Source organism: Lepisosteus platostomus, chromosome 10, assembly GCF_059453375.1.
Source record: "Lepisosteus platostomus isolate fLepPlt1 chromosome 10, fLepPlt1.hap1, whole genome shotgun sequence".
NCBI classification, from domain to species: Eukaryota; Metazoa; Chordata; class Actinopteri; order Semionotiformes; family Lepisosteidae; genus Lepisosteus; species Lepisosteus platostomus.
This window is the reverse complement of record NC_142620.1, coordinates 15,567,744-15,591,711: the sequence shown is the minus strand read 5'-3', so window position 1 is coordinate 15,591,711 and position 23,968 is coordinate 15,567,744. Positions and strand designations below refer to the sequence as shown.

The 23,968-nt window shown below is 35.2% G+C and overlaps 1 protein-coding gene across 2 annotated transcripts in view; it reads right to left on the bottom strand.

Moving 5' to 3' along the window:
* Nucleotides 1–4,923: 4,923 nt before the first annotated feature.
* Nucleotides 4,924–23,968, bottom strand: part of fsip1 (fibrous sheath interacting protein 1) — a 103,462-nt gene continuing 84,417 nt past the window's right edge. The window contains exon 12 of one of the 2 annotated variants that reach the window (XM_088648403.1): nt 4,924–7,140. In XM_088648403.1, the coding sequence (XP_088504529.1) occupies nt 6,895–7,140 (246 nt within the window). In that variant the 3' untranslated portion in view covers nt 4,924–6,894. Of the gene's footprint in view, nt 7,141–20,911; nt 20,985–23,968 lie in introns of those variants that run through there. The other variant, XM_088648404.1, reaches the window with a different exon arrangement.

Genomic DNA, 23,968 nt, shown 5'->3' with positions numbered 1-23,968 from the left:
GTAAGGGGAAATGTTTGTTGTACCATATTTTATGCAAGTTATGTGCTGGTATAACATTTTACTGTATTTATTTTCAGGTCTTCATTTCCAGATGTGTGCCTGTCCAGTCTTTACTCTCTTGGATCAAACTAATGGCTCATGAGTGAGTCTTTGCCTGGAAAGTTACCATGGTGATAGAATCAAATGTGAAGATAATGATAAAGTAAGACCTTTTTAGGTGTTTGTTTAGTAATACATTTAATTTAAGTGCTATAAAAATAATATATATACTGTATATCATCTGCCTTCTCTTGTTTGATACCTCTTTCAAGGGTAACCAAAAGATGGAAAAAAATCATAACTGGGTTAGAATTACTGGCTCACCCAATTTAGCCAGACTACAGCCACTTACTGAAAGTGCGGAAATGGCACAGCAAGAGCAATCCTAAAAGAATGTCAAATGTACATTCTAAAAGGTAGGGTACAGAGATTAAAAGAAGACATGACTGTAACCACAATTGACCACAAGTAAAAAATAGCTGTAAATTTTACTATAATCCACATACTGTATACACTGAGACATTTTAGCACACTATGCTGCATATACTGTACCTGTATACCACCAATCAGTTGTAGAATAAGTTGTATTCCATGACTTCAAGGAAAATGCATTGTATAATCAGGAAGCAAGTTAACCAGTTTACTTAACCAATATAAGCAAGTGTTGAAAGGCTAAAAAGAAGCTTATAAGCAATATTTGAACTGGCATACAAAATGTTCTTTCTTTGTGTTAACACCACAAAACTCTTTCATTGATGGAGGTCATACTGTAATAAAAAGACCTGAAACTACCTGGATAATGTCATCAATCCCATGACCCACTGTAAAAACAAACTGGGATACATAGGAAATTGATGAAGTTGCAGATAGGATCCTAATCAATGGCCAAACAAGAAAGTTTTGTGACATTGTGTTTAAAACTGTGTTTACCATTTTGAAAATGACTGCATTGCAGCAGGTGAATTTGGGTGCTTGACCAATACAATACAAAATCGAATAATTTAAATGTATCCAATTCTCTTACATTCCACATTATTTAAAGAATGCATATCCTGAATTTTCACCCAGGCTAATAAACAATTAGAGCTATTATTTGCATTATACCTTACAATGCAATGACAATTAAGATAAATTAAATTTCATTTTTTGCAGACATCTTCAGGAAAGATAATCCTGCCTTTTTGTTTCTGGTTCCCATGAACATACTGTATGTCATTTGTAGGGTAAGGATACCAACCTTTCAAACTGTGGAAAAGGAGATGCTTGTGATGATGAAGTGGCATTGTAGCAAATGACATAGTAAGACATTAAAAAAATCTGTCTACCCATCCATGATAAATATTATATTCAGGGATTCCTCCTCACACTACTGTATACCTGTATGGACTTGTGGAGATGGAAAATTTATCAGCATTTAAAAAGTACATAGTAACAATTGAACCACAAGTTGAATTAATTTATCAAGACAATATTGATAAGCAGACTACAAGACAGAAATCAATAATAATGAATTTATTTAATATTGTTTACTCAAAATAAATTCCTGTTTTATAGCTTGTAAAGGGTATGATATAAGTAACCTGTGATTATGAAGCACTTTTTCTTACAGTTCTATAACACCTTCAAAACATTATTGAAATGCCTTACCAAATTCTGTTTGAAATTCACTTGCTACTGAATATATCACTGTTGTGTGCTTGCTAAAATAAAGCTACTTTTTGAAGTAGCGTTTGAAGTGTTTTAAATTGGAATACTCAGAGTCATAAAACTGAAAAAAACCTGTAAAAAATCCCTAATTAAGAAAGCATGGACACACTCATATGATCACGCATACCTTGTCTGCATTCAGTTCCTGCTGAGCACACCTGTGCTGTTACTTAATCCAGATCAGGAATGTGTACTTATGGAACACAGGTACTCAGTCTCTAAAAAATGAGCAAAATGTACCCACCATGTCTACCGTCTACTGATGAATATCTATCTAGTCCTGACAGCTGCAAGGACATGGAGATTCCCAGATACAGGGGCATTACTTAAAATTCTGCTGGAAGCAGAGAGCTATGCAAAGGAATGGCAGATAACTGTCTGAGTATGACAAATGTGACAAAAGTGCATTGGAAAGGTTCTCAGCAGGATAAGAATATGACAATTCTTAACACAGCAAAAAGTGTAAATTATACACATAATGTTGACAGATTTCCGCCACTATGGGCTGAGAGAGAGCTTCAAAACAGTGTTGATGCATTGCTTCATTCACAAAAATAGCAAACACTTGCAAAGTCACAAACACAAACCTAAAACTTAACTGAAATGAAACTTCCCTGACAGCCTTCTTAAGGATTTCTAAGGTTTTACCAGAGCAGTTACTGTAACTTGACTGATTGTCCAGGCATCTGATTTTGCAGTTCAAGTGAATCAGCTCTCCAATTAGATGGGACAGCCCAAAACTGTCGCAAAAACACTCAGAACATATTTAGTATAGCACAGTTTATATAGAGATAAAACATTAGAAAGACCTGATTAATTTAATTAGAATTCCTACAAGGAATTCCGACATCCAAAACCACATTGTAATTGCTATTCCCAAGGCCATCAAAGAAAACTTCTCTATTTTGCACAATGACCTTAAAACTGGAACCTTTTTTGCAGACCCGCAATTATCCCATAATACTGACCATCTCATCTACACAGCCTTCTTGTCCACAGTTCCCTTCACCGTCCACAGCAGGCATCAAAGCCAGGCACTTTGTATTGGGACAGAAGCCATTTTCTCACCTGCAAATACAGTACAAATCCACACATACAGTCTACATGGCTCTTCTGGCCATTTCAAGCACCCAGAGGGGTTCATTTTTGTCCAGCAATCTTGTTTACTGCTTCACTTACAAACAGCACCCTGACATTTACATTGGCAAAACAGAAAGAAGACTGGCTGACTATGATAGCATTTCAGAGCAGTGAGAATCAAACATTCTCTCAGCAATAGTTCTCCATTTTGTTTTCCAAAATGACACCAGAAGACAAAATTACTCTGAAATTAGGTTCAAACCTTTCCTCAGCTGTTAATAAAAATGCCTTTCTAACCCTGACTATTCATTTACAGATTGTGGCCGTTTATACTTACACGAGAATTAAACTCCTAGATTTCTGTCTCTTTGGACCCAATTTCTCAATTCCTATGGCCATTCTCACTTTCTTTTTCTTTTGTCCTCTTCACCCATTTCTTTGCCTCATATTTCAGCTCAATTTCCTACACATCTGAAGATTGTTCCCCAACCAAAACATTGTATTTTTTCAGAATGGAATCTACCTCTGCCTGTTCCTAATTAATTTAATATTATCATTAATTGAATTTGACACTGATAATATAGAAAATGTAGTTTGGGAAGCCCAGTTTTATATTCCTCTTTTGAACACACAGTTTTACATCTGTAAAATGTATATGAAAAATTAACAATATTAAGTTAGTTGTATCACTGGTTCCTAAATTAAAAATATGCACTTTTCAAGCGCTTCATGTGTGTTAAGAATAATTCAAACAAATTTTTTTAAATCCAAAACTTTGGAATTTTGTTTTCACAGACTACATCTGGATCGCACTGTTTGGAGACAATGACAGCAGCAACCAAGAATGATAAAAAAAAGCTATCGGAACAATCTGAAGAGTTGTCTCTACATTCACAATGCCAATTGGGATGAACTGAACAAAGACAGCAAAGCATGATGATAACAATGATTGCATTCCGGATGATAATGTCAAAGACAGATTGACTTCAATGTTGACTAGCTAGACTCCAATGATGAGAACACCATCTGCTACTATAATTTAGCAGGAACAAAGAGAAAATTAAAGCAAAACTCCTCAATGAAGCAAAGCTTTTCAAAGATTTAATAGAGCATGGAAGCTACAATCCCTGTCTTGTCTGAAAACACACACAATAGCAACAGAGAAACTGAGTTTTGTATTACTGTGCAATACAGAGTGTGTCATCTCAGTACTATAGTCCAGTCTACAGGTTAGTTTTCTGAAATAACCACTTAGAAAATTATTTTTACAGTTAAGATATACATATATACTAACCACTAACTACTAAGCTTGTCTTCAACTAACAATCTGAGGTTAAGAGACATCCGCAAAGAATTAGATTTATACACTATATATTTATTAATGTCAAAACATTTTTGTACACCTATTATGGTACTAAATTGTGTAACACACAAGATTATGATGGACTAGTAGCAAAACAAAACCTACCCCCCAACTACAAGTTCTATAGGTCAATATGGTATTACATATGGTATTAGAGTAATTAAATTTACTTTCATTAAATAGGGCTGTGCACATACACACAGACATTACACATTGACTAATTGTGTCACAAGAAATGCCCCCACTCCCCATTATCTGCTTTCATCCTTTAGTTCCTCAACTGCAATGTTGTTTTTCTTGATAAAGACAACAACTGCTGAACAGGTCTGTGAAAAAGGAGTATAGCATTTAGGGTTTTCTTTTACAGATTCCACATTAGCAATTAAATGGTTTATTATGGACACATGAGAACACACACTCGGGCAATTTAAATCACTGCAACCTTCTTTACCTTTCAGGTCTTAAACTGCAGCGGGGTTGTTTATTTGTCTTTGGATGAACATTTGGTTCTAATATGAGGCAGCTGTAGGGTGTACTCAGGAGTGTTAGTGGATAAATAAAAACAAGATGTTGCAAATTGAAGCTACTGCAAGGAGCACTATTGAGATAGACTAGTGTAACCGAATTTGAAAAACATTGCATCTCATTTTGTATTTGTTACATCAGCACAAACACTACATTGTTTTCTACTCACTAGTAAAGACAATTTTTTAAGAAAACATCCCATAAAACTATTTGGGAATTGGCAGCAAGAGCTTCCTCTGTTGAGGAGACAATTATATTTTTGGAGCACATCTGTTCATGTATAATGCTCTGGGCAAAAGCATAATTAATAATTAAGCTTAAATGGCTGAATGGGATTATATTTAAACAAGCAGGGAGTTTTGATTTTCATCTCACTCAAATATATTGGTGAAGTCAGGTGATTAGCTACAACTGTACAAGCTGTATAACTGTATAAACTACAACTGGTTACAGCATAAACAGTTGTAATTTGAATGCCGTATAATAAAACTGTTTTCTCCTATGAAATTAAGAATCGCAGTTACATTAGCAAAAGATTGCAGTAGTTTGACAAATGGGTAAAATGAGCAATTCACTATTTATTGTGCTTTAAATTTATTTAATGCATCTTCATTCTCTGAATATGTTCTTTTTCATTCAGTCACAGACTGAAACTTTTAAAAGTGCCATGTATTGCTGAAGAGGAACTCTAGTCAGACAGTCACATAGTCTGCATGCTTATGTGCTACATTTTGACCATTGTAAGTACTGAAATACATAACACAACTTTATAGGTATACTTTACAGTGTGCTGACTCACAGATTAAAAGTAGGGCAGCTCTTATTGGATATAACTAAAAATACAAAGGTGTGCAGGGGGAATACCAACTATTTTAAGATCCTTAGACCACCTACTACATTTGGCAATCAACAGAAAGTTGTTGCCAGCAGGAGACCACAAAACTATGTTTCTTGGCTTTGCCCACTAGACTTCTACACTGTTCACCTGTTTTTTTTGAAGCAATGTAGTATAAATCTTGCCAATTGTCAGTTGTAATCCATGTCCTGTGTTTTACAAAGTTTTCTTACATACAGTATGCATAGTTGTAACAATTTCTTATTGATGTGTAAGCAAGGACATTGAAAACCATAACCCATATTGTAACTAGATTTTTTTTGGGGGTGGAGAAAAAGTCATAGCAATGAAACCATAACTATGCAAAAAAGCAAAGCAATACACTTGTAAACACTGCAAATAAATTTACAGATAATAATAATAATATGCTAGTTGATATCACCTCAGCAAGAAGATACATACCTTCAACTAACCCATCTACTTTACATCTTTTTATACTTTTTAATGTTGCAACTAATCCAATTCAAATTAACGTACATGCATTTGCAACAAATGTAAACCAATCAATAAATGCTAAATATTATGCTACAATAGTAGGCCTTGAGGATAGAAAAAAAAACATTTCAACCTAGTATTACTTCATTATGAGTATGAGGCTGGTCACCTGTTGAGGCTGCTATGTGTGGAATGTCTGCCTCTACAGACAGCCCATTGCCAGTGTCAGTGCTATAATAAGGCAGGTTTCCCGCCCATGACAAGGGTGTGTTTAATCTCTTTGTGCTGTGCACACCAATCATGTATGACCTCTCATTAGCACAGCAGTCAGAAATCACCTCCTTCTCTCTTGGCCTTCCAGTCTCTCTGTTGTTTCTCTTTTCCAAAGGACAGAAATACTTGCTATCTAAAATTCTAGTCGCTTAAAAAAAGACAAATATTTAAATAATAAATCAAAGTATAGTATAGCACAGTATAACTATAAAAGACTCATTTTAATTACCTTTACATTTTTAGAAATCAGTTAATCTGAAACCCATCTAATAAGGTGAAGGAAGTACTTTTAAAACAGTACATTCCCCGGCCAAAACACCCCTTAAAAGGATTTCACACTTTCACGTAAAAAAAAAATGTATCTTATGAGTCACATACTTTCCTCACCTCTTTCAAACAATTCACTAACATGTTTTAAGGCAGCAAATAAATGCATGAATCGTTTCTATTACCTTAATGTTCCAATCTGACATTACAAAAATTAAAAGTGTACCCATATGTTGTATGTGTTTTCTTCAATGTTGCAAGACAACCTTCCAGCCATCATCTGTCTCTGCTATGAGTCATCTTCATGGCACTATGGACTCTCTAAATCTCCGTATTTGCTTGTTTCGGAAGAGTAAACATTCTGCAGCAGCTGAGAGGGGGTAGATAGTGAGAGTCTTGAACTACTCTTTGATGATGAGCTGGTGCTTGAGATGGCTGAGACAGAACCCGCACATAGGTCTTCTAACTGGTCAATACTTTCTGCCCTCTTCTGGGCCTGGATGCAATCCTCCAGAAGAGATTTTAACTGGAATTCAGTTAATTTGGGCCTTTCAGGCTACAAAAGAACAAAGAAATGAAGCTTAGCACATCATAATCATATGTATAGATCATAGAGCAGTATTTCTCTAAGCACTCTTCTCCATTTGAACACATAATTGTACAATTCCTTCTAACAACAGTGAGGTAGAATCAAGCAAATTTATATGTAAAATAACATATTCATTCATTTTTCCTATATGTCTTTTTTGTCATGGTGGTGCAGTGATTAGCATTGCTGCCTCACAGTACTGGGCCCTGGATTCAATTCCAGACCTGGAGAGCCATCTGTGTGGAGATATACGTTCTCACCATGTTTGTGTGGATTTGGCCCTGGTGTGAGTGCATGCATGTTTGTGTCTATACTGTATATCCTGCCTTGTGTCCGTTGCTTGCCAGGACATTTATCCTGATTCTCTAGGGACCAGCATTTGTTCTTTTGGTCTATCAAAGCTGATAGCAAAAAAGCAATGTAATAATTAAACAGGTGATAGACTCCAGCAGTTGCTGGTACTCTTTATCCCACTGCATTTACATTTAATGTTTTATGGATCAGTGTTTTGACTAAGGTACGCAATGCACAGGCGGCTGCAGGCATTACTTTGCTTTTTCCAGGTTTTCTTCTCTGCAATGGAATATGTGTAGGTATTTGAAACATGAAGTTCTTTGGTCATTACAGAATCCCGACAGTTTAGAAGCTTGGCTGGTTTTCAAAGCTAATAGCTGATACATCCTGAACACTTCCATTTGGAAAACAGGTGGTTTTCTTGACGATACATATAAAAAAACCTTTTACACTGCCGTCAGAACAGCCTGTTTTTGGAATAGCAATCTTTCACATAAGCAGATCATTGCAAAAGGAAGTTTTCTTGATGACAGCTGAAATAGCACATCCATTACGTCTGAGGCACTGCTGGAATGCAACATTTAAAAGAAAGTGTAGTTGTGAGGGATACAATTAAACCTTTGAGCTCAACTTGCAAACCAAATACTTTGTCACATATACTGTATGAATATAACTATATTCTGTACGGTATATAATAATGAGGAATTCTTGATTGAACCACATACTGTATTTTCCTACTGTAAAAGTTAAGCTGCTCATATCACTCAAAGACAAACTAATCCTACTACCTACAGAAAATAAAGTAATATTGTACAAATATTTTTGACCATCAAAAATTCTATTCTAGTTGTGAAGTTCTATTTTTTGTCACATTTTAAGTCTATTCCAAATCTTTTCCATACAACCTGTCACTTTCTAGGTATCTCCTTGATTTATATGGGTTGTCTTCATAATGGGTCTGTTTTTTAAATGTCGTATACTGTTACGGTGTCTGCCCTGAAACATAAATTCTTTCCTGAATTCTCACGCAAGGTGCTGTTCCATTACTAATGCTGTGGTTTTTATTCAGATAATGATGTACAGTACACAGAACAGAAAAAGAACAGGAGTTAAAGTGTATCTATATAGTCCAGTATCTTCCCCTACAATAAGACAGCTAGCTTGTAGCTACAGGGAAATGTTTTTTTGCAAAAAATTGTCTTCTCTTTCTTATTTAATAGTTATACACTTAATTTATTTTTTATTAACATTATTTTTTTAAATCAAAACTAATTTCACAGGGTTTTTTGAAGAATGTGAACAGATCATTATACATAATTTTGTAACCAAGTCCACTCTCAGTTTGGGTCTTTGAAGACAAAGTTAAAGAAAATGGTTGCAACACAGACACCATTTGTTACAGACCTGTTGGCTCCCACTTCTGATGTTACGAAGATCAAGTAAATCTATTTTTATCTTATCTTTAACATGCAAACCAGACTACACAATAAAATATTTTATTATGTTTTTTAATTAGAATACAGTATTTTATATGACTCTTGCAATGCCGCACTATATGAAATGTCATAAGATAACTGTGCCATTTCCAAAACAAAAATAAAGAAAACATAACTGAAATAATAATGTTTGCTTTTAATGAATAGCATCCAGACCGTGTTGTGTAGTGTTGGTAAAGTGTGTAATGGTATAAGACCACTGCAAAGTAAATTCTGACATTTACACTTCACGACTCAAATTCAGAAATATTCCTACAAATGTGCCCCAGCTACACCTGAAAATAAACTGCCTAATGAAACCTGAGAAACAGTTATCTGCTTGTCTCTTCTGACAATGATTTAAAAGAGTCTTCAGTGCTAATGACACGCTGTAAAAATCAAAAGAGAGGGGAGGACAAGTTGTCCATTCAGACAACAACCTATAATTACTTGGAGAGAAGGGAGTTGTTCACAGCACAGCTGACACAGGACATTGAGTTCAATCTCAAGTATTAGGCTTCTCAAAAGCAGGACCTCCTGAACAAATTCCTGGCACTGGCATCATCATTTCTGGATACCCCTGCTGTTGTCAGCTTTCCCCCAGGGTCCTGCTTCTTGCTAAGGGACTTGACCTTCACCCTCTACAGGAAGATCAGCACTTTGTTCTGAGACCTGCCTCAGAGCTCAAGATCTCTAGGAGGTGTTTCTTCTTGGAGGAGTGTGGACTGAAAATGAAAAAGTCTTCTCAAAGTTAACCTTCTAAGGATTTACAATATGTCAAGTGGGCAGGTAGTCTCACATCGCTCTTTTTAAATTATTGTTGAATCACAGAATTACAGAGTGCACGGCATGCCAGAATTGTATAACATCAATGAAATTATCATCAACTACACTTTTTATTGTAAGTTGTAGTAGAAGTAGTAATGGTAGACAAATTAGTAGTATTACATTTATTGAAATTATAAATTCTGCTTATCATGGTTATACAATATTCTGAAAACATGAAACAAAATTTACAATAAACAAGGTTAAAGGCTCATATGAAAAAGAAAAGAAAAATAACTATTCTTTACACAACTGGCAATAGTTCAGAGAATCTAACCATAGTTAAAGGAAACTGCCCTTTCTTTTAATTTCCTGAAGTGAACATGGCTAGTGATTCCTCTGCATCTCCTGACTAAAATATGCCCTGTTACTTAATTGTTACATCAGCATTGTCCTTTGATCTGTTATTTTATATTATGTGTACTGAACATAGCGGAGAAGAAAATCAAAGGTAAACCAAATTAAAAAGGATAGTAAATTTTAATTTCATAACGACTGAGTCACCAGCATAAGCCCAGTTAGCCTGCATTTTCATTACCAACCAACTAAAACAAAGTCTAGTATCACTTTGCTCCTCTTTTTTTTCTTACCAAGCGTGTATAATCGCATGCTAACAAATGAGTAGCTGTATTTGTTCAACAAATGTGATGACTACTGCTATAAAAACTGAAAGAGATTTCAAAATGGGTGTAACCATGTAAATGGTAGTTGTTGCCAAGGAGGTTTCCCTATAATGGCAGTCCACATAGCAAAAGGGATTACTAGACAGTTACTAAATTATAATTGTATACAGTAAGTTGATGGATATTCATGCCATGCCATTTGACAGCCTTACAAACATTTTATTATATCCAGTGTCATTTGGAAGTTTATTTCACCCTTCTGTAACCTGTACTGAAAACATTCATCAAAGGTATTCTGAGTAGTGGCCAGTAATTGTATTGTGGATAAATCCAAAGCCCTTTGTTGCTATATTTCCTGTAGGACTGGAGGCTATGAAGTACAGGAGGTAATATCTGAGAAATACAAAACAAAATAAAAAGAACAAAAGATGACAGCAACGACAACAAAGGCAATTATGAGAAAAAAAATAGTAACATTTCTTTTGGGCTGCACAATCCTTTCACACTCTCACATAATCAGTCTCCTAATTTTGACAATTCCCATGGCGCATTCCCATGACCTCAGTCAATCAGACACCAGCCCGATCCAATTCCCGAAAACGACATCCTAATCACCCTATCACGTCTCTCGCTTCTCACCTCACCTTCTATTTAAACCTTCCTCAACTCGCACTTCACTGCTTGGTATTAAACAGTCTGCTGTTTTCCTGAGCTCTTCATCCTTGAAACCTTTGCGAACCCTCTTTTCAGCCTCTTTGGATATCGACACTGCCTGCCTACCTGACCAACTTCGTCTTGCCTGATTGGATTTCTTCACTACCCGACCTGCATAGGGTTCTTCACACCTCTCGTGACAAATCCCAATCTTTAGTTTGGTTCGAATTTGTAAAACAAACAAATGTGTATTCAGAAGTTATCTTACGGCTGTATCTGAAGACATCCTTTTTTTAAAACTTTGAATATACCAGAAGCGGTTATACTGTAGATTCTCATGGGCTGCTTAAAATAATAATTATCTTGCAAAAGCAAAACACAGGTCAAGGTGGTAATTCTAAGATATGCCATTATTTTTTTCTTCAATTATGTAACTTAGCAGTTTTCTTGAAGAAGATTATTTTAAACTGCCGGGAAAACTAGGTGAAATGATAGAATTCAAGACTCAGTCCATGTCCTCCACTCCAAGAGGATTTTTTGGGCAAAGTAAGGAAGTGTTAAAACACGCTTTTCCACTGTCAGCTCCCAGGAATCTCAAAACTTTTGCAGGACCAAAGAGAACTACGGTAATTATAAAGAGTTTGTGAAGTCCAAAATTTTTTAGATCGATTAAAAAGAAGATTCTTATCAAACATTTCACTTTGTTGCAGATTAGCAATAGTTAATTGTAATTAGATGATTAATCAAAAGCATGACTATGTTTTATAATACTTTAAAGACAAGAAGGAGACATGACAGCAATCTGGCTATTCCAACTTCAGTTGGAATGAGTGTTTTTAAAACCATCTGCCCACAGTTGTTTTTGTAGGAATACAGACATACGGAGTCTCGCAAAGGAAGCGTTTTTAACCTCAGCTAAAGCCTTCTCGTGCCATGTCACACAGCAACCTCCCCCCCAAGCAGCAATCCAGCTATTTCCTTGTGCTGGCCTGTGAAAGAGTTTCTTGAGGTGAAGCCCAGTGTCGCTGGCCCGCAGCAGTAAATCACTGTCAGAACTGATGAGAAACACAGCTGCTAGATTTCACCAGTCCTGGCATGGATATCAGCTCCAGGACTAGCCACTGTTGTCAACTTTTAAACTATGCCATTAATTTGATTCTACAGAAATACATCATTAATATAAACAAAAGATAACATTGAGGATCCATAAAATAATGGATCAACATACAGTACAAAACAAGTATTTCTTACTCTAGCTGTGCAAGAGAAACAAGATAGGGCTTCTCTTACATAGCTACAGAAAGAAAGACTTATTTTAAGCCACGACTAAGAGATATATTAAGGAGATTTGATCACCACAAGCAGTATTACAACATTATGAGTGCTGTAGGGAAATCAGTATTTCAGCCAAAATGTGGCATGAAAAAGAGCGCTTGGATTCAACTGAACTAATTAGCTTGTAACTATAGTTTTTTAAACAATTAAAAAGAATTTGTATAGAGTAAATGACAAAATGTAAAAAAAAAGTTATAAAATGCTTAAATAAAAAGACCAAACAGCTACTATGATCCTATGATTAAAGATGTAATATGAATTTGTATTATACAATTTCTTACAACTTTTTTAAGAAACTGAAATTAACAACTGTAACACAATCTATATCATGTGCAAAATTGACATTTCTAATCTGTCTCAACCCAAATCGCCACTGCACCTACACACTGATTTACAGTATTAGAATTGGAAAGGTGCAGAGGTGCTTCAAAGCAGGTGGCAGACTGACCTCTTCTTTCAGATTTCCAAACAGAAAAAGGATAGCTGGAGTTCTGATAGGCACAATGCACATGTACTGTATAAGGAACTGACTAAAAAAAGGTTATATGGGAACCTACCCTTAAGTCAATGTGTAGCTTGCCTTTGTTGGGGTTATCAGTTTGGTTTTAATGTGCACATTATATGGAAATTAATTATTTCCCAAACATAAACTAGAATAAACTCAACACCAACTCACATCACTTACTTCCACCAGTACTCTGTGAAAGCCCTGGATTGTAAAGGCTCTGAGGATATCCCCTCTGACACTAGTCATCCCAATCTTTTGCAACATTCATAAACCTGTATAAATTCCACTGAGGACATCAGGAATCTGTCCAACAGTCTGCAGCCTTTCAGAACAAAGAAAATTAAATTCAGCTTCTGAACAGAAATGTCCCAGAGTAGTTTAAGTGATTAACAAGGAGAATATGTGTCTACCAGTTCCATGCTAATCAACTGAAAAAAAAACACTTGAGTGGATTAACTTAAAGCAAATGTTTTTATGTTTGTATTATTATGAGATCTTTCCTGTCTATGTGGATTTTTGTTTTCATTCCAGACATCTGTAAAATCCATCCATTGTCTAATGATTCAGGCAATTCAGGATCATGGGGCAGCTGGAGCCTATTGTATCTTGGCAAGCAATGGCTGCAAGGCAAGGTACACCCTGAATGGGACGCCAATCTACCTTAGGGCACACACAGTCACAAACACGCACTCACTCACAACAGGTTTCCCAGATGCCCATTAACCTATCAGTGTGTCTTTGGACTGTGGGAGGAAACCAGAACACCTGGAGGAAACCCACACGAACACGGAGAGAACATACAAACTCCACACAGACAGCACCCCAGGGCCGAAATTGAATCCAGGGCCCTTCTTCTGTATAAGGTATCATTTAATTTAACAACATATTTTTGATATATTATAGATATATTGATGCATTACATTAATTTCCCACTCCTTCCTAGTCTGAATAAAGTCAAAGGAAACCTGAAGCTACAAGACATATTTAAGTCTGATGTGATCCAGTGTCTGATAAGAACAAAACATACTCAAGGACATGCTAAATACTAGAGAGAAGTGTGAAAATCATACTGTAGATTGCACCATCCCTTAGGATATGGTTAATGTGTGTTTCATGTAAAAGAAATCAGTTGAAAATACAAGAATCATAACTATATTTCTTTAACTATTGCACTTTCTGTTTACCAGGTATAATTCAATCAAATATTATTGTATTTAAAAACAAAATATTATAGCAATGATTATGTGTTTGCAGTGGTAAATGTAAAGAACTATTTTATATCCACAATACAAGACAAGCTAAGTGTAAGATATTTTTCTTCTAACTTTGTTTTTGCAAAGGAAAGAAACATAGTCACCACAGAAAAATATAATTAAACTACTGAATTAATTTATTTATGGCTTTTTTGATAAGTAAGAAGCACTGACATCAAAACCTACAACTTCATTTCTACTGAACAGCATGCTCAGAAACAGTAATTAATGAACAAATGCGTAAAATAAAGACTATATGTGAAGTTCCCCCACCTAATTCCCCCAGCACACACATGTTCGCCATGTTGTAATGTTTGCTGCAGGACATGATTTTACAGAGATCAAAACCTGGATTATAGTGACCTTTTAAATACTTAAAAATAACATTTTACTTGTTCTTCACAAATAACAAACGTTTTGCCTGTTGCTGCATTCCACAGATGCTGTAATAAGTCAAAATTTCATGACACAAGCACACCTTCTGAAGACCCATCTGAAGGACTCATTGTAAGCTGACAGTTTGACAGACTGCTTCGATCAGACTAAGAAACTCTTCCCCAGAGCGGTGACTCTGGTTGCCTTAGAATCACATCACTCTCACGGAAGATAAGCTCATGCAGGTGTGGAATAGGACACCAGCTGTGGTCTGCAACACAAATCAACTCTTTTTATACCTTTCAGAGCAGAACAAGGCAGCTGTACCAACCGCGCAGCATAAATTAATGACCTGATGTCAAGAGACCCTAACATCACCTATCTTATTGCTCTGATGCAGCTACACTGCAAGGGGTATTTTTAAGTGTCCCAGGCCAGGTAGAGGGTTTACGTTTATTAAAAAAAAGACAACATGTTAGAACATACTGAAAATACAGAGAGGTTTTCAAGAAATAGATAAGTACTGTATACAGTATTCCCAACAGAGAGGTTGGTGGTGCACTGATGCTTAAGTGAAACTCTGTTCTTTCCAGGTATGAAAGGCAGATATGCCTGAAAAGTGCTAGAAAGTAGAAAGTTAGTAGCTCTAACTGCTTTATCCAATATGGTATTGTGAGGCTGCTGGAGCCCATCCTGGTGCAACAGGTGCAAGGCAGGGTACTCCCTGGATTGCACACCAGTCCATCACAGGGTACACAGACAAGAAAACATACAGTACATTCACATCAGGACCAATTTTACAGAATCAAATTAATCTAGCAGTATGTCTTTGGACTGTGGAAGGAAACCAAAGCACCCAGATGAAACCCATGGTAACACAGGGAGACCATACAAACTCCACGCAGACAGCACCCCAGGAATCAAATCCAGGGTACCACCGCTGCAAGGTAGCAATACTAACCACTTTGCTGCCATTAAAAGAGTGTAATTTTTAAAACGATTATAGCTGTGGAGTTATGACAGCTTTTAAGCATTGACAAACGTAAGTGTACTTATTTTACTTTCATATGCATAATTCAATATTACTCCATTAAAAGTGAACACTCTAAAAATGAGGGAAATAACTAAAACAGTTAGAACAGATTGCTAATGCTTACCTGGGAAGCTATTCTCTGTAATCATTATATGAGAATCTAGGGAGAACTTTGATATGATTGTTTTTAATAAGGCGATTAAAAAAAACTCAACACTCATACAGTCAACCAAATTGGTGAATTATTTTTTTAAGTTTTCATGAATAAATTGGCCTCCAGTAGTTGTGCTTTTTACTGGGTCTGATAAAATTCCCTGTTGTGCAACTGGAAAATTGCAGGCTGTATTTAATCACACAGGCAAACCTAATTTCCACTTCCTAAAACCGATCTCTGTACAATATAATGGAAAGCCATGGCAGATGCAGGATACAGAGGATGCCTGAGGCTTGATAAAAATACAGCAGTCTCACTTTCAGTCTGCATATTGTGTTAAAGTATGCATCTGATTTACAGTATGAGGACCAAGCAGGAAGCAGCAGCTCAGAAATTCTTCATGGCTTTCAACCCAATGCTATAAGCCACATTTGCTCTGCTTTAGTTATTCATAAGATAAAAAGCTGTTAGATGTCTGTTAATTTTCCATACTAACAGAAACCGAATATTCTCATAGTCTATCGTCAAACTAACTACACAAGTACAGAAGAATTAGAGTATGTTCTCTAAACTATGCCTTATATTATCAGAAACAAAATATTTAGCTTTTTGATGCTATTGTAATTACTATGAATTCTTTCACAGATAGATTGCTGAATAAATCACTTCAGTGTTGTTGTTTTAACACTATGTAAAGCACCATGAAAATCAAATTTCAGCTAAACTGAATATGAAAAAAAAGAAAAATGTATTCAAAGTGATTTGAGAAAATACTCAGGAGTTATTCAAAGTGTAAATTTTAAAAAATGATACAAAAAAAACTGTAACATTTTCTCTATTCTTCAGCTTTTAAGTTTCGTAAAGTGAGGAATCCAGTCATTCAGAACAGGGCAGGCTCTCCCAATAGGGTTTTATAAGAGCTGATGAATTGCTTCTTTTAGATGACATAATCATGTTTTCTCCCTCACTGTCTGCAGTCTCTTCTAGTGTTTGGCAAGCGCTCAATGTCATTATTAAGGACATTAAGGTGAAATACCATCTGTCAGCAGATATCAAATTCAGGTTTAACACAGAACCAAAATAACGAAAAAAGCATTATCCTAGCTCATTCCCTGTTTTTACTTGGAGGAACAAAAATGTATGAATATATGGCTTCCATACAATTTTGAATTACATTTATTTTAATCACCTCCACTAAATAATAAAGATCCAAAAATCTGAGTTTAACTGAAAATTATAATAACAGTCTTACAATTATAATAAAAAACAATGTACTGAAAAGAGCTGTGACTTCAGTGGTTTACAAATATAAATTGTTCATATTTAAATTGTACAGTTTAAACACTACAGTATATGATATATATATATAAGCTAAGTCCCAACAATACAATAAAACTAACACACTATATTCCAGAATCACTACATTTTACAATGTATTATACAAGGCTATTTTAATCTAAGAATTGAAGATACATGTTCCAAAATACATGGATAAAGGACATATACATTAGTATTTTCTTAATTCCTATTTCTGGCTTCAATAAATACCACCAAATGATTATTTTCTGGATCTTACCCATGTCTTATACTGTACATGTTACATGCCAGATCAAAATATATAAGTGATTAATGCACACCTTTACAAAATTTGGGGTGATAGAACTGTGAGTGAAAGTAACAGACAAAACATCTACATGTGCAGCATTAAGAGATGTACAGTAGACATTTAGAAACAAATTACATTACAAAGCCTGTTGTGGGTGAATAGGTCATGAATTGTTTTAATTTCTGTGACTAGCAAAGAACTTTTTAGGACAATAGAAACAGACATAACCCACTGTCACATTCATGTCATTCCACAGTTTACTGACTGACACTGCATCTTCAATAAAGTGTCAAAATTACACCATTTTCTGCTCTCTGAATTTCTGCCAGCCTCTATTACCATTCACTGCACACTCCAACTCATTGGCGTCATAGACTATGGCACACCATTGTTTTCTCTATTGAAGCACATTGCTGTGGGAACATCAAGTGCAGCCAGTTTTTTTGTTTTTCAAACAAGGACATGGTAGCACAATTAATTGCTATATTAATTAAGCTGTGCCATTAACTGCATTTCAGAGTCATTTTTGAAAATTCCTGGCTTGGTACAACAATCAAATATATCCACCCTTAAACCAGAAGTAAAGCCACCGCGTAGATCATTGACCAAGTGGATATATTGTAGTAAACCATGAACAAGGTATGTTGTGGATTAGTAACGTCAACCAATGGTTGACAAATAAATTATCCAATTATTAAGAACAATTTTTATTGACTGTGCAGTGGTGGGCAGTGTCATGGTTAGTAATAAAAGACTGATAATCTGTAGAATAATTCTGGGGCAGTAACAGTAGATGACAATTCTCACTTCTTCAATTTAAACTAACCCCAAACTGCATTATCTTCAGAATTTGATTTTTAGATAAGTAGGAGTGTTTAAAAATAGATAAGCCTAATTAACAAGTGGTTGATTACCACATGAAATGTGTACTTCTCTTGAGAAAGGAGTGGATTTATACTGAAAACATTCTGAGTATGATCATTTAAATCACAAAACTTTCAAAAATAATAGAAACGGTATAAATACATGCTAATGTATTGATGTATTGATGTATTGAAACAGTCCCTTGCAAAAATACTCAGACCCTTTTACAGTTTTCACATTTTGTTACTAAAAAGCAGCCATGACACTTTGAAATAGTAATTAATATTGCTCATATTTATATACTGTATATAATATACATACTGTATATTAATATTAATGTATCTCAAAGCCCAAATGGACCTACTGTAAGTGAGTACTGTTAACACCATCCCTACTGTCAAGCATGGCGGTGGCAGCATTATGTTATACTGTAGTTCTGCATCTTACTTCTAGGGACTGAGAAGCTTGGCAAGACTAATGGGAACATAGATGGTACTAAAATATTATTTTATGCATTATATGCATACAAGTTAAGTGATTTCAAATTAAATACCACTTTTGTAAATTTCCCATTTCCTCTTAATGTTCAGCAGTCACTACTGATATTAACATTAAACAGATAATAACCGTTTTTACCCCCCCCAAAATAATGATTTACTCAAATCCAACTTCGCGTTTGTTCGAGATGTTTTTGAGCAATATCAATGCTTTCAAAGAATTATCTTGGGATATCAGTAAAAAAAAAATACACAAGTTCATAATATAAATATTTAAAATTCATAAACACATTTTAAAAAGTACTACTAAGCAGCTGTGTCTAACAAGAGATCAACTGATATTGGTAGAGATAAAACAAGCCTGAGCTTGTGAGATGCAACTCTTCATAAGAAAATACTTTTCCTAATCTAACTGGTGTTTTCTGGTGCAGTGTATGGGGTGCTTGCAGAATCTTTAATGACAGACATGAAATATATTGTCTTTCTGGATTTTACTGGGTTAACAGATAAACAAGTTAAAAATATTTGCAATGTGCATTTATAAGACTGTCTTAAGGACATTTGTCTAAAACTCTGCCTACAGTACTAATAGACATGTAAGGTTCTGGTGCACAAATGAGAACTGCATCAACAATGAAAAGTGTTCTTTAATTTTCTTTTTTTCGTTCTTTTGATAAAATGATCAAGGCATTCTGGATCGATGTGTCACTGTGGGTGTTGTGACCACCGTCCTGTACACTCAAAATATTCAGTCTTTTTGTAAGCCAGGCATACTTCTCAGGGCTACTTTACCAGAAGGTATGCTGCTCATGTTACAAGGTCAATGACTTGAGCACATACTTCTGTTTGCCCAACTAACCTCGGGCACAACTCTCATAATAATGGATGGAATTCTTTTTACCTGCCTCTATTCAGATGTATTTAATGCAAGAGTATCTGGGAAGTTCACAAGTGCAATGTTAATAACAGACTCAGCACAGCTGCAGCCTAAAATGTATGTGTAATTTGCTTGATTTAAAAGAAGACACACTTGACTATATGCCTAGGAGTACATTTATAGAAAAGCATGTAAACGGTGTCTCTTGAAAACAAAGTAATGAGCCTCACTTCATCAAAAACAAAATTTATTTGTAAATTGACCACTAAATTTCTAAAGTAAACATATCAATACTTATAGTTACTTTAGATCATTGTATCAATACACTGCCTCACTGAGAAGAATGACAATATTTTTTTTGCTATACATCTCCACCGTTAAAGAATTAGAGTTAAAGAACAAAATTATGATTTTTCCAGTATTTATTTTGCTTTCAATTCAAATGAATGAAGTTCTTGTTTGGTTTATGTTACTTCTCTCCATGTACCATAAACACATATTGTCTCTCCCCAGAATGATTTCTCTAGCTTTATAAAGACATTTTACAAAGCACCAGATTGCAGTGTACCACAGGAAAACACATATAAACTGTAGTACAGAAATGAGAAAATGTTTTTGAGATGCCACTTCAATGTTTTTTTTAGATGCATTGGTGTATGAAGTAGAAATTAATAATTAAGAGTCAGTGTATATGAAATAATAAGTCAATAATAAAGGTACTGTATAGCTTAAATCAGGTACAGCTCAAATCAAGTGGTTAAATAACTGGGAAACAAGTAAACAAGTACAGAGTTTATGGCAGTCCTCTCCCATATAATGAACAGTAACTTTGGAAACATTTAAGTAATTGATCATCGCAGTCTGTAGAAGGTTAGAAACAAATTCTAAACATTGCTCTATAATAACATTGCCTCCTGTCTCAAATTCACCAAAGAGCTCCTGGATGGTCCACAAGACTACCACAACTATCAGACTATCACGAGGCCATGGTGAGAAATGGTTTGTATGGCACAAACCATGATGCCATGTTGCCTTCCAACAGAAGAACCTCATTTCAACCATTAAGTATGGTGGTGAAAATCATTAATGGAACCAAGAATATGGTGCTGTATCAGTTAATTCTTGAGGAGAATGTCAGACTATCCATTTATCAACCAAAGCTACAGTTTCCATTCATCTATAGTACAGTACTAAAGCTGAGCCACAAGTGGATTAAGCAGCAAGAGAATGATCCTAAACATATATGCAGGTACTTGAAAAAAATGGCTGAAAAAGAAATGTTTCATTTTTGATTGGCCGGGTCAAAGTCCTCAAATGTCAACAACATTCCAAGTGCAGTGCTTTGCTTGTAGGGGACTGGAAAGTTTGCTGTTCCCCTGGGTAGGCTACACCTTCATCTGGGAGTTTATTGTGGTGATGAAAATACTGTCCAGAATAACTGTGACGAAAAGTTGTAGAAGGTAAAGGATGGACTCCAGAGGAGGACACAGCTTCTTCCACAATTTTACTCTATACTGTACAGTATAGAGAATGCTTATAATTAAATAATTGTGGCCCCTTAGAAATAGATATATTTCTATTTCTTTGAAGATAACATGAAAACATTGAGTTGCTTTAAAAACATAAGTGCACCCAATTAAATACCATAATTGGCAAGTTTAGAATACTGGCAATGGACAGATTACTGAACTAAACGTCCCATTCAGCTACCAGCAGCCATTAATCCAGTACTGTAGAATATTATCACATGCATGCACTAATAATCTTTTCCCATGGCAGCAAACACCTGGAACAATTCCAAACAAAATCCAACTCAGACTGATCCTAATAAAAAAAACTCATTTTCAAATACTTGTATAATCTTGTAGCTTTATCAAAGACATCTGCAAAGCCCTCATTGCATTCCTGCATGGGTGCTTCTTTAACGTGAAAGAGGGAAGCACTAAAATGTTCATGGATCACTTTTTTTATTTGGAAATAAACAAAGAATCCCATATGTACAGAAGCAGGTTGAATTAAATTACACATTTGAAAACAAAATGTAGTACGCTTTTAGCTTAGTGCCCCCCAAATTCCCCTGTCTCTTACACTGTGTGTTTAATAACTCTTACTGTCCAGATGGAAGGTGCATACTGTATACTGTATGAAGGACATACACTGTATGAATTATTAGAAAAATTGAAGTCACATATTGTGCTTTTTTCAGGCCGTCTGGCTATGAGTAATAAAAAAGGCCTTATGTCAATAATAACCCTCCTACCACAGCCTTTGTTTTTATTTTGATTCCAGAATGAAAATATTGCATTTATTCTACTCTTTTTAGTACTGTAGTTTATTGCACAAAACAGCTTTCCCTTTTCTTTCCCCTTTTAATATTTTGCAAGAAATTAGGAACTAGTATGCCAAACAAATAAAACAGTGCAATATATAACTGTAAATTAATCCAGGACAATAATTCATAATCTCAAAATCAGAAGAAATTAAAACTATTCTACACATAATGGTTTGTAGAATAATTGGAGTTAATAACAATCTACTACATCTAATTTCCTAAATACTGTATAGACAGTATATACACTTACTATGAAGTCATTCACTTTTTCTAAAACCTCAGAACCTACAGTATACTTTCAGAACCCTTCATTATAAAAACACCTTAGCCAGGATCTTGAACAGGAAGGAAACTAAAATTGTTTCCTGGAATTAAGGAACTTAATTCACAGTAAATGTTTCTTCATCTTTTTGAGCAAATACTATGCACAATAAAACTTGCACTATGCACTAAAAAAGGATTAAAGCCATAAGACAAGTGCCCATGATAAAGACTGTTCGCATTTAACAGAAGAATGACTACTCCTTCTGTGAATTCACAGCTAAAGAGATTTCAGGGTACGCAACACTATCAAACAAAACTACTTGATTTGATATTGGGCAGGTCTGTCTACACAACAATAAACTGATGTACAGGACCTTTTGTTTGTTTCAAAAATATTTTCTACATCATGTTACCATAAAAACAAATAAAAGCATCTGGAAGAAAGACTTCAAAAGCTTTCTCTGTTTATGTACTTTTTTTTGTAGAGATGCGGGATCAGACACATTTCAGAGGGCAACAGGGTCTCACAAATTTCGTTCCAGCTAAAACCTCTGTTACTTTATTGGGCCAGAACACAATTTCAACCCAGCCACCAACTGCAAATTACATCTCAACACGATGATGTTTTTTTTTTGTTTGCCCAAGGTTTCTTGTTTTTACCCAGAGGAAATCTGCCATCAAGTACCAAGCTTCTAATTCACAATTGACGGGAGATTTGAAGTTTTCTTTTAGTAAGGGGCTTGATCTCATTATAGAATGTGTTTGAATGATAAGTAATAACTTTATCCAGGCTGGAAACAGTTTTATAGCTACTGTAATTTGAATCATTCCTGGCCTCAACAACAACAGAAAAGGTTTTTGCTAGCAACTAGATTGTTTAGTTACTTGAGAACTGTTTTAGGGCATTAGGAACAGTAAATTAATATTTCACTATACTGGACTGAAGCAATCTAAATGAGAAAAAACAGAAACTATATTTTGGACTATTTTAGACATAGATTTACCAGCATCTTTACGATCTACTTACAAAGTTAAGTGACATTGAAAATCTTGGACCTATATTGTTTTTTTTTCTTTAGTTTTAAGTTCCCATGCTGTTTCACATGACTGTAGGGGACAACAAGTAACAAGAATGTGTACTTTTCATCCTTTAATATCTAAACATGGCGACAGCACTGTTCCTCTGTACATGTGTAACACAGCTGGAGAGTGGTTGGGAAAACATGGCTTTCCTGTTTTTCAACCCTTCAACTCCTAAGACTAAAGACTCATAAGACACTAAGATTTGTGCCTCACCAAGCTCAAATTCCTAGAATCTTCCCTGACTAAGAGAGTTAAAAACGTTTTTTATTGTTTGGAATCCTTCTGCACTGAGGTCACTGAACTTTAACCTCTTTTAAGTGGGTCAAGGACAAAACAGACCTAATCAATCACTTTTATAGCTTGCATGGAACAATTAATTCTAAAAGCCTGGGGGTTAACTGCTTGCTGAGGTATGCCAAGCTATATTTTCACCAACACTGCAAGTTCCTAGTAAGGTGTTGTATTTGGCAAGCAAGTTAAGAAGCAACTCCTTCCTGGAGTGATATGAGAGGACTTTATCTAAGTCTGTAGTTTTAATTTCCCTTTTAAAGTTTTAAAAGCCATCCTGTATTTTATTTTTGTTTAGCTTGGACCAATGAGTAGATAAAAAGTAGCTCTGAGTAGAGTCCTCCTTGAACTACAGATCAGATTGAAAAGACTGTACAAATAACCTTTTTATAAATCATTATCTTCAATAAAACATTAAATTAAATATCCTTAGATTCTTAATTAAGACATTTATC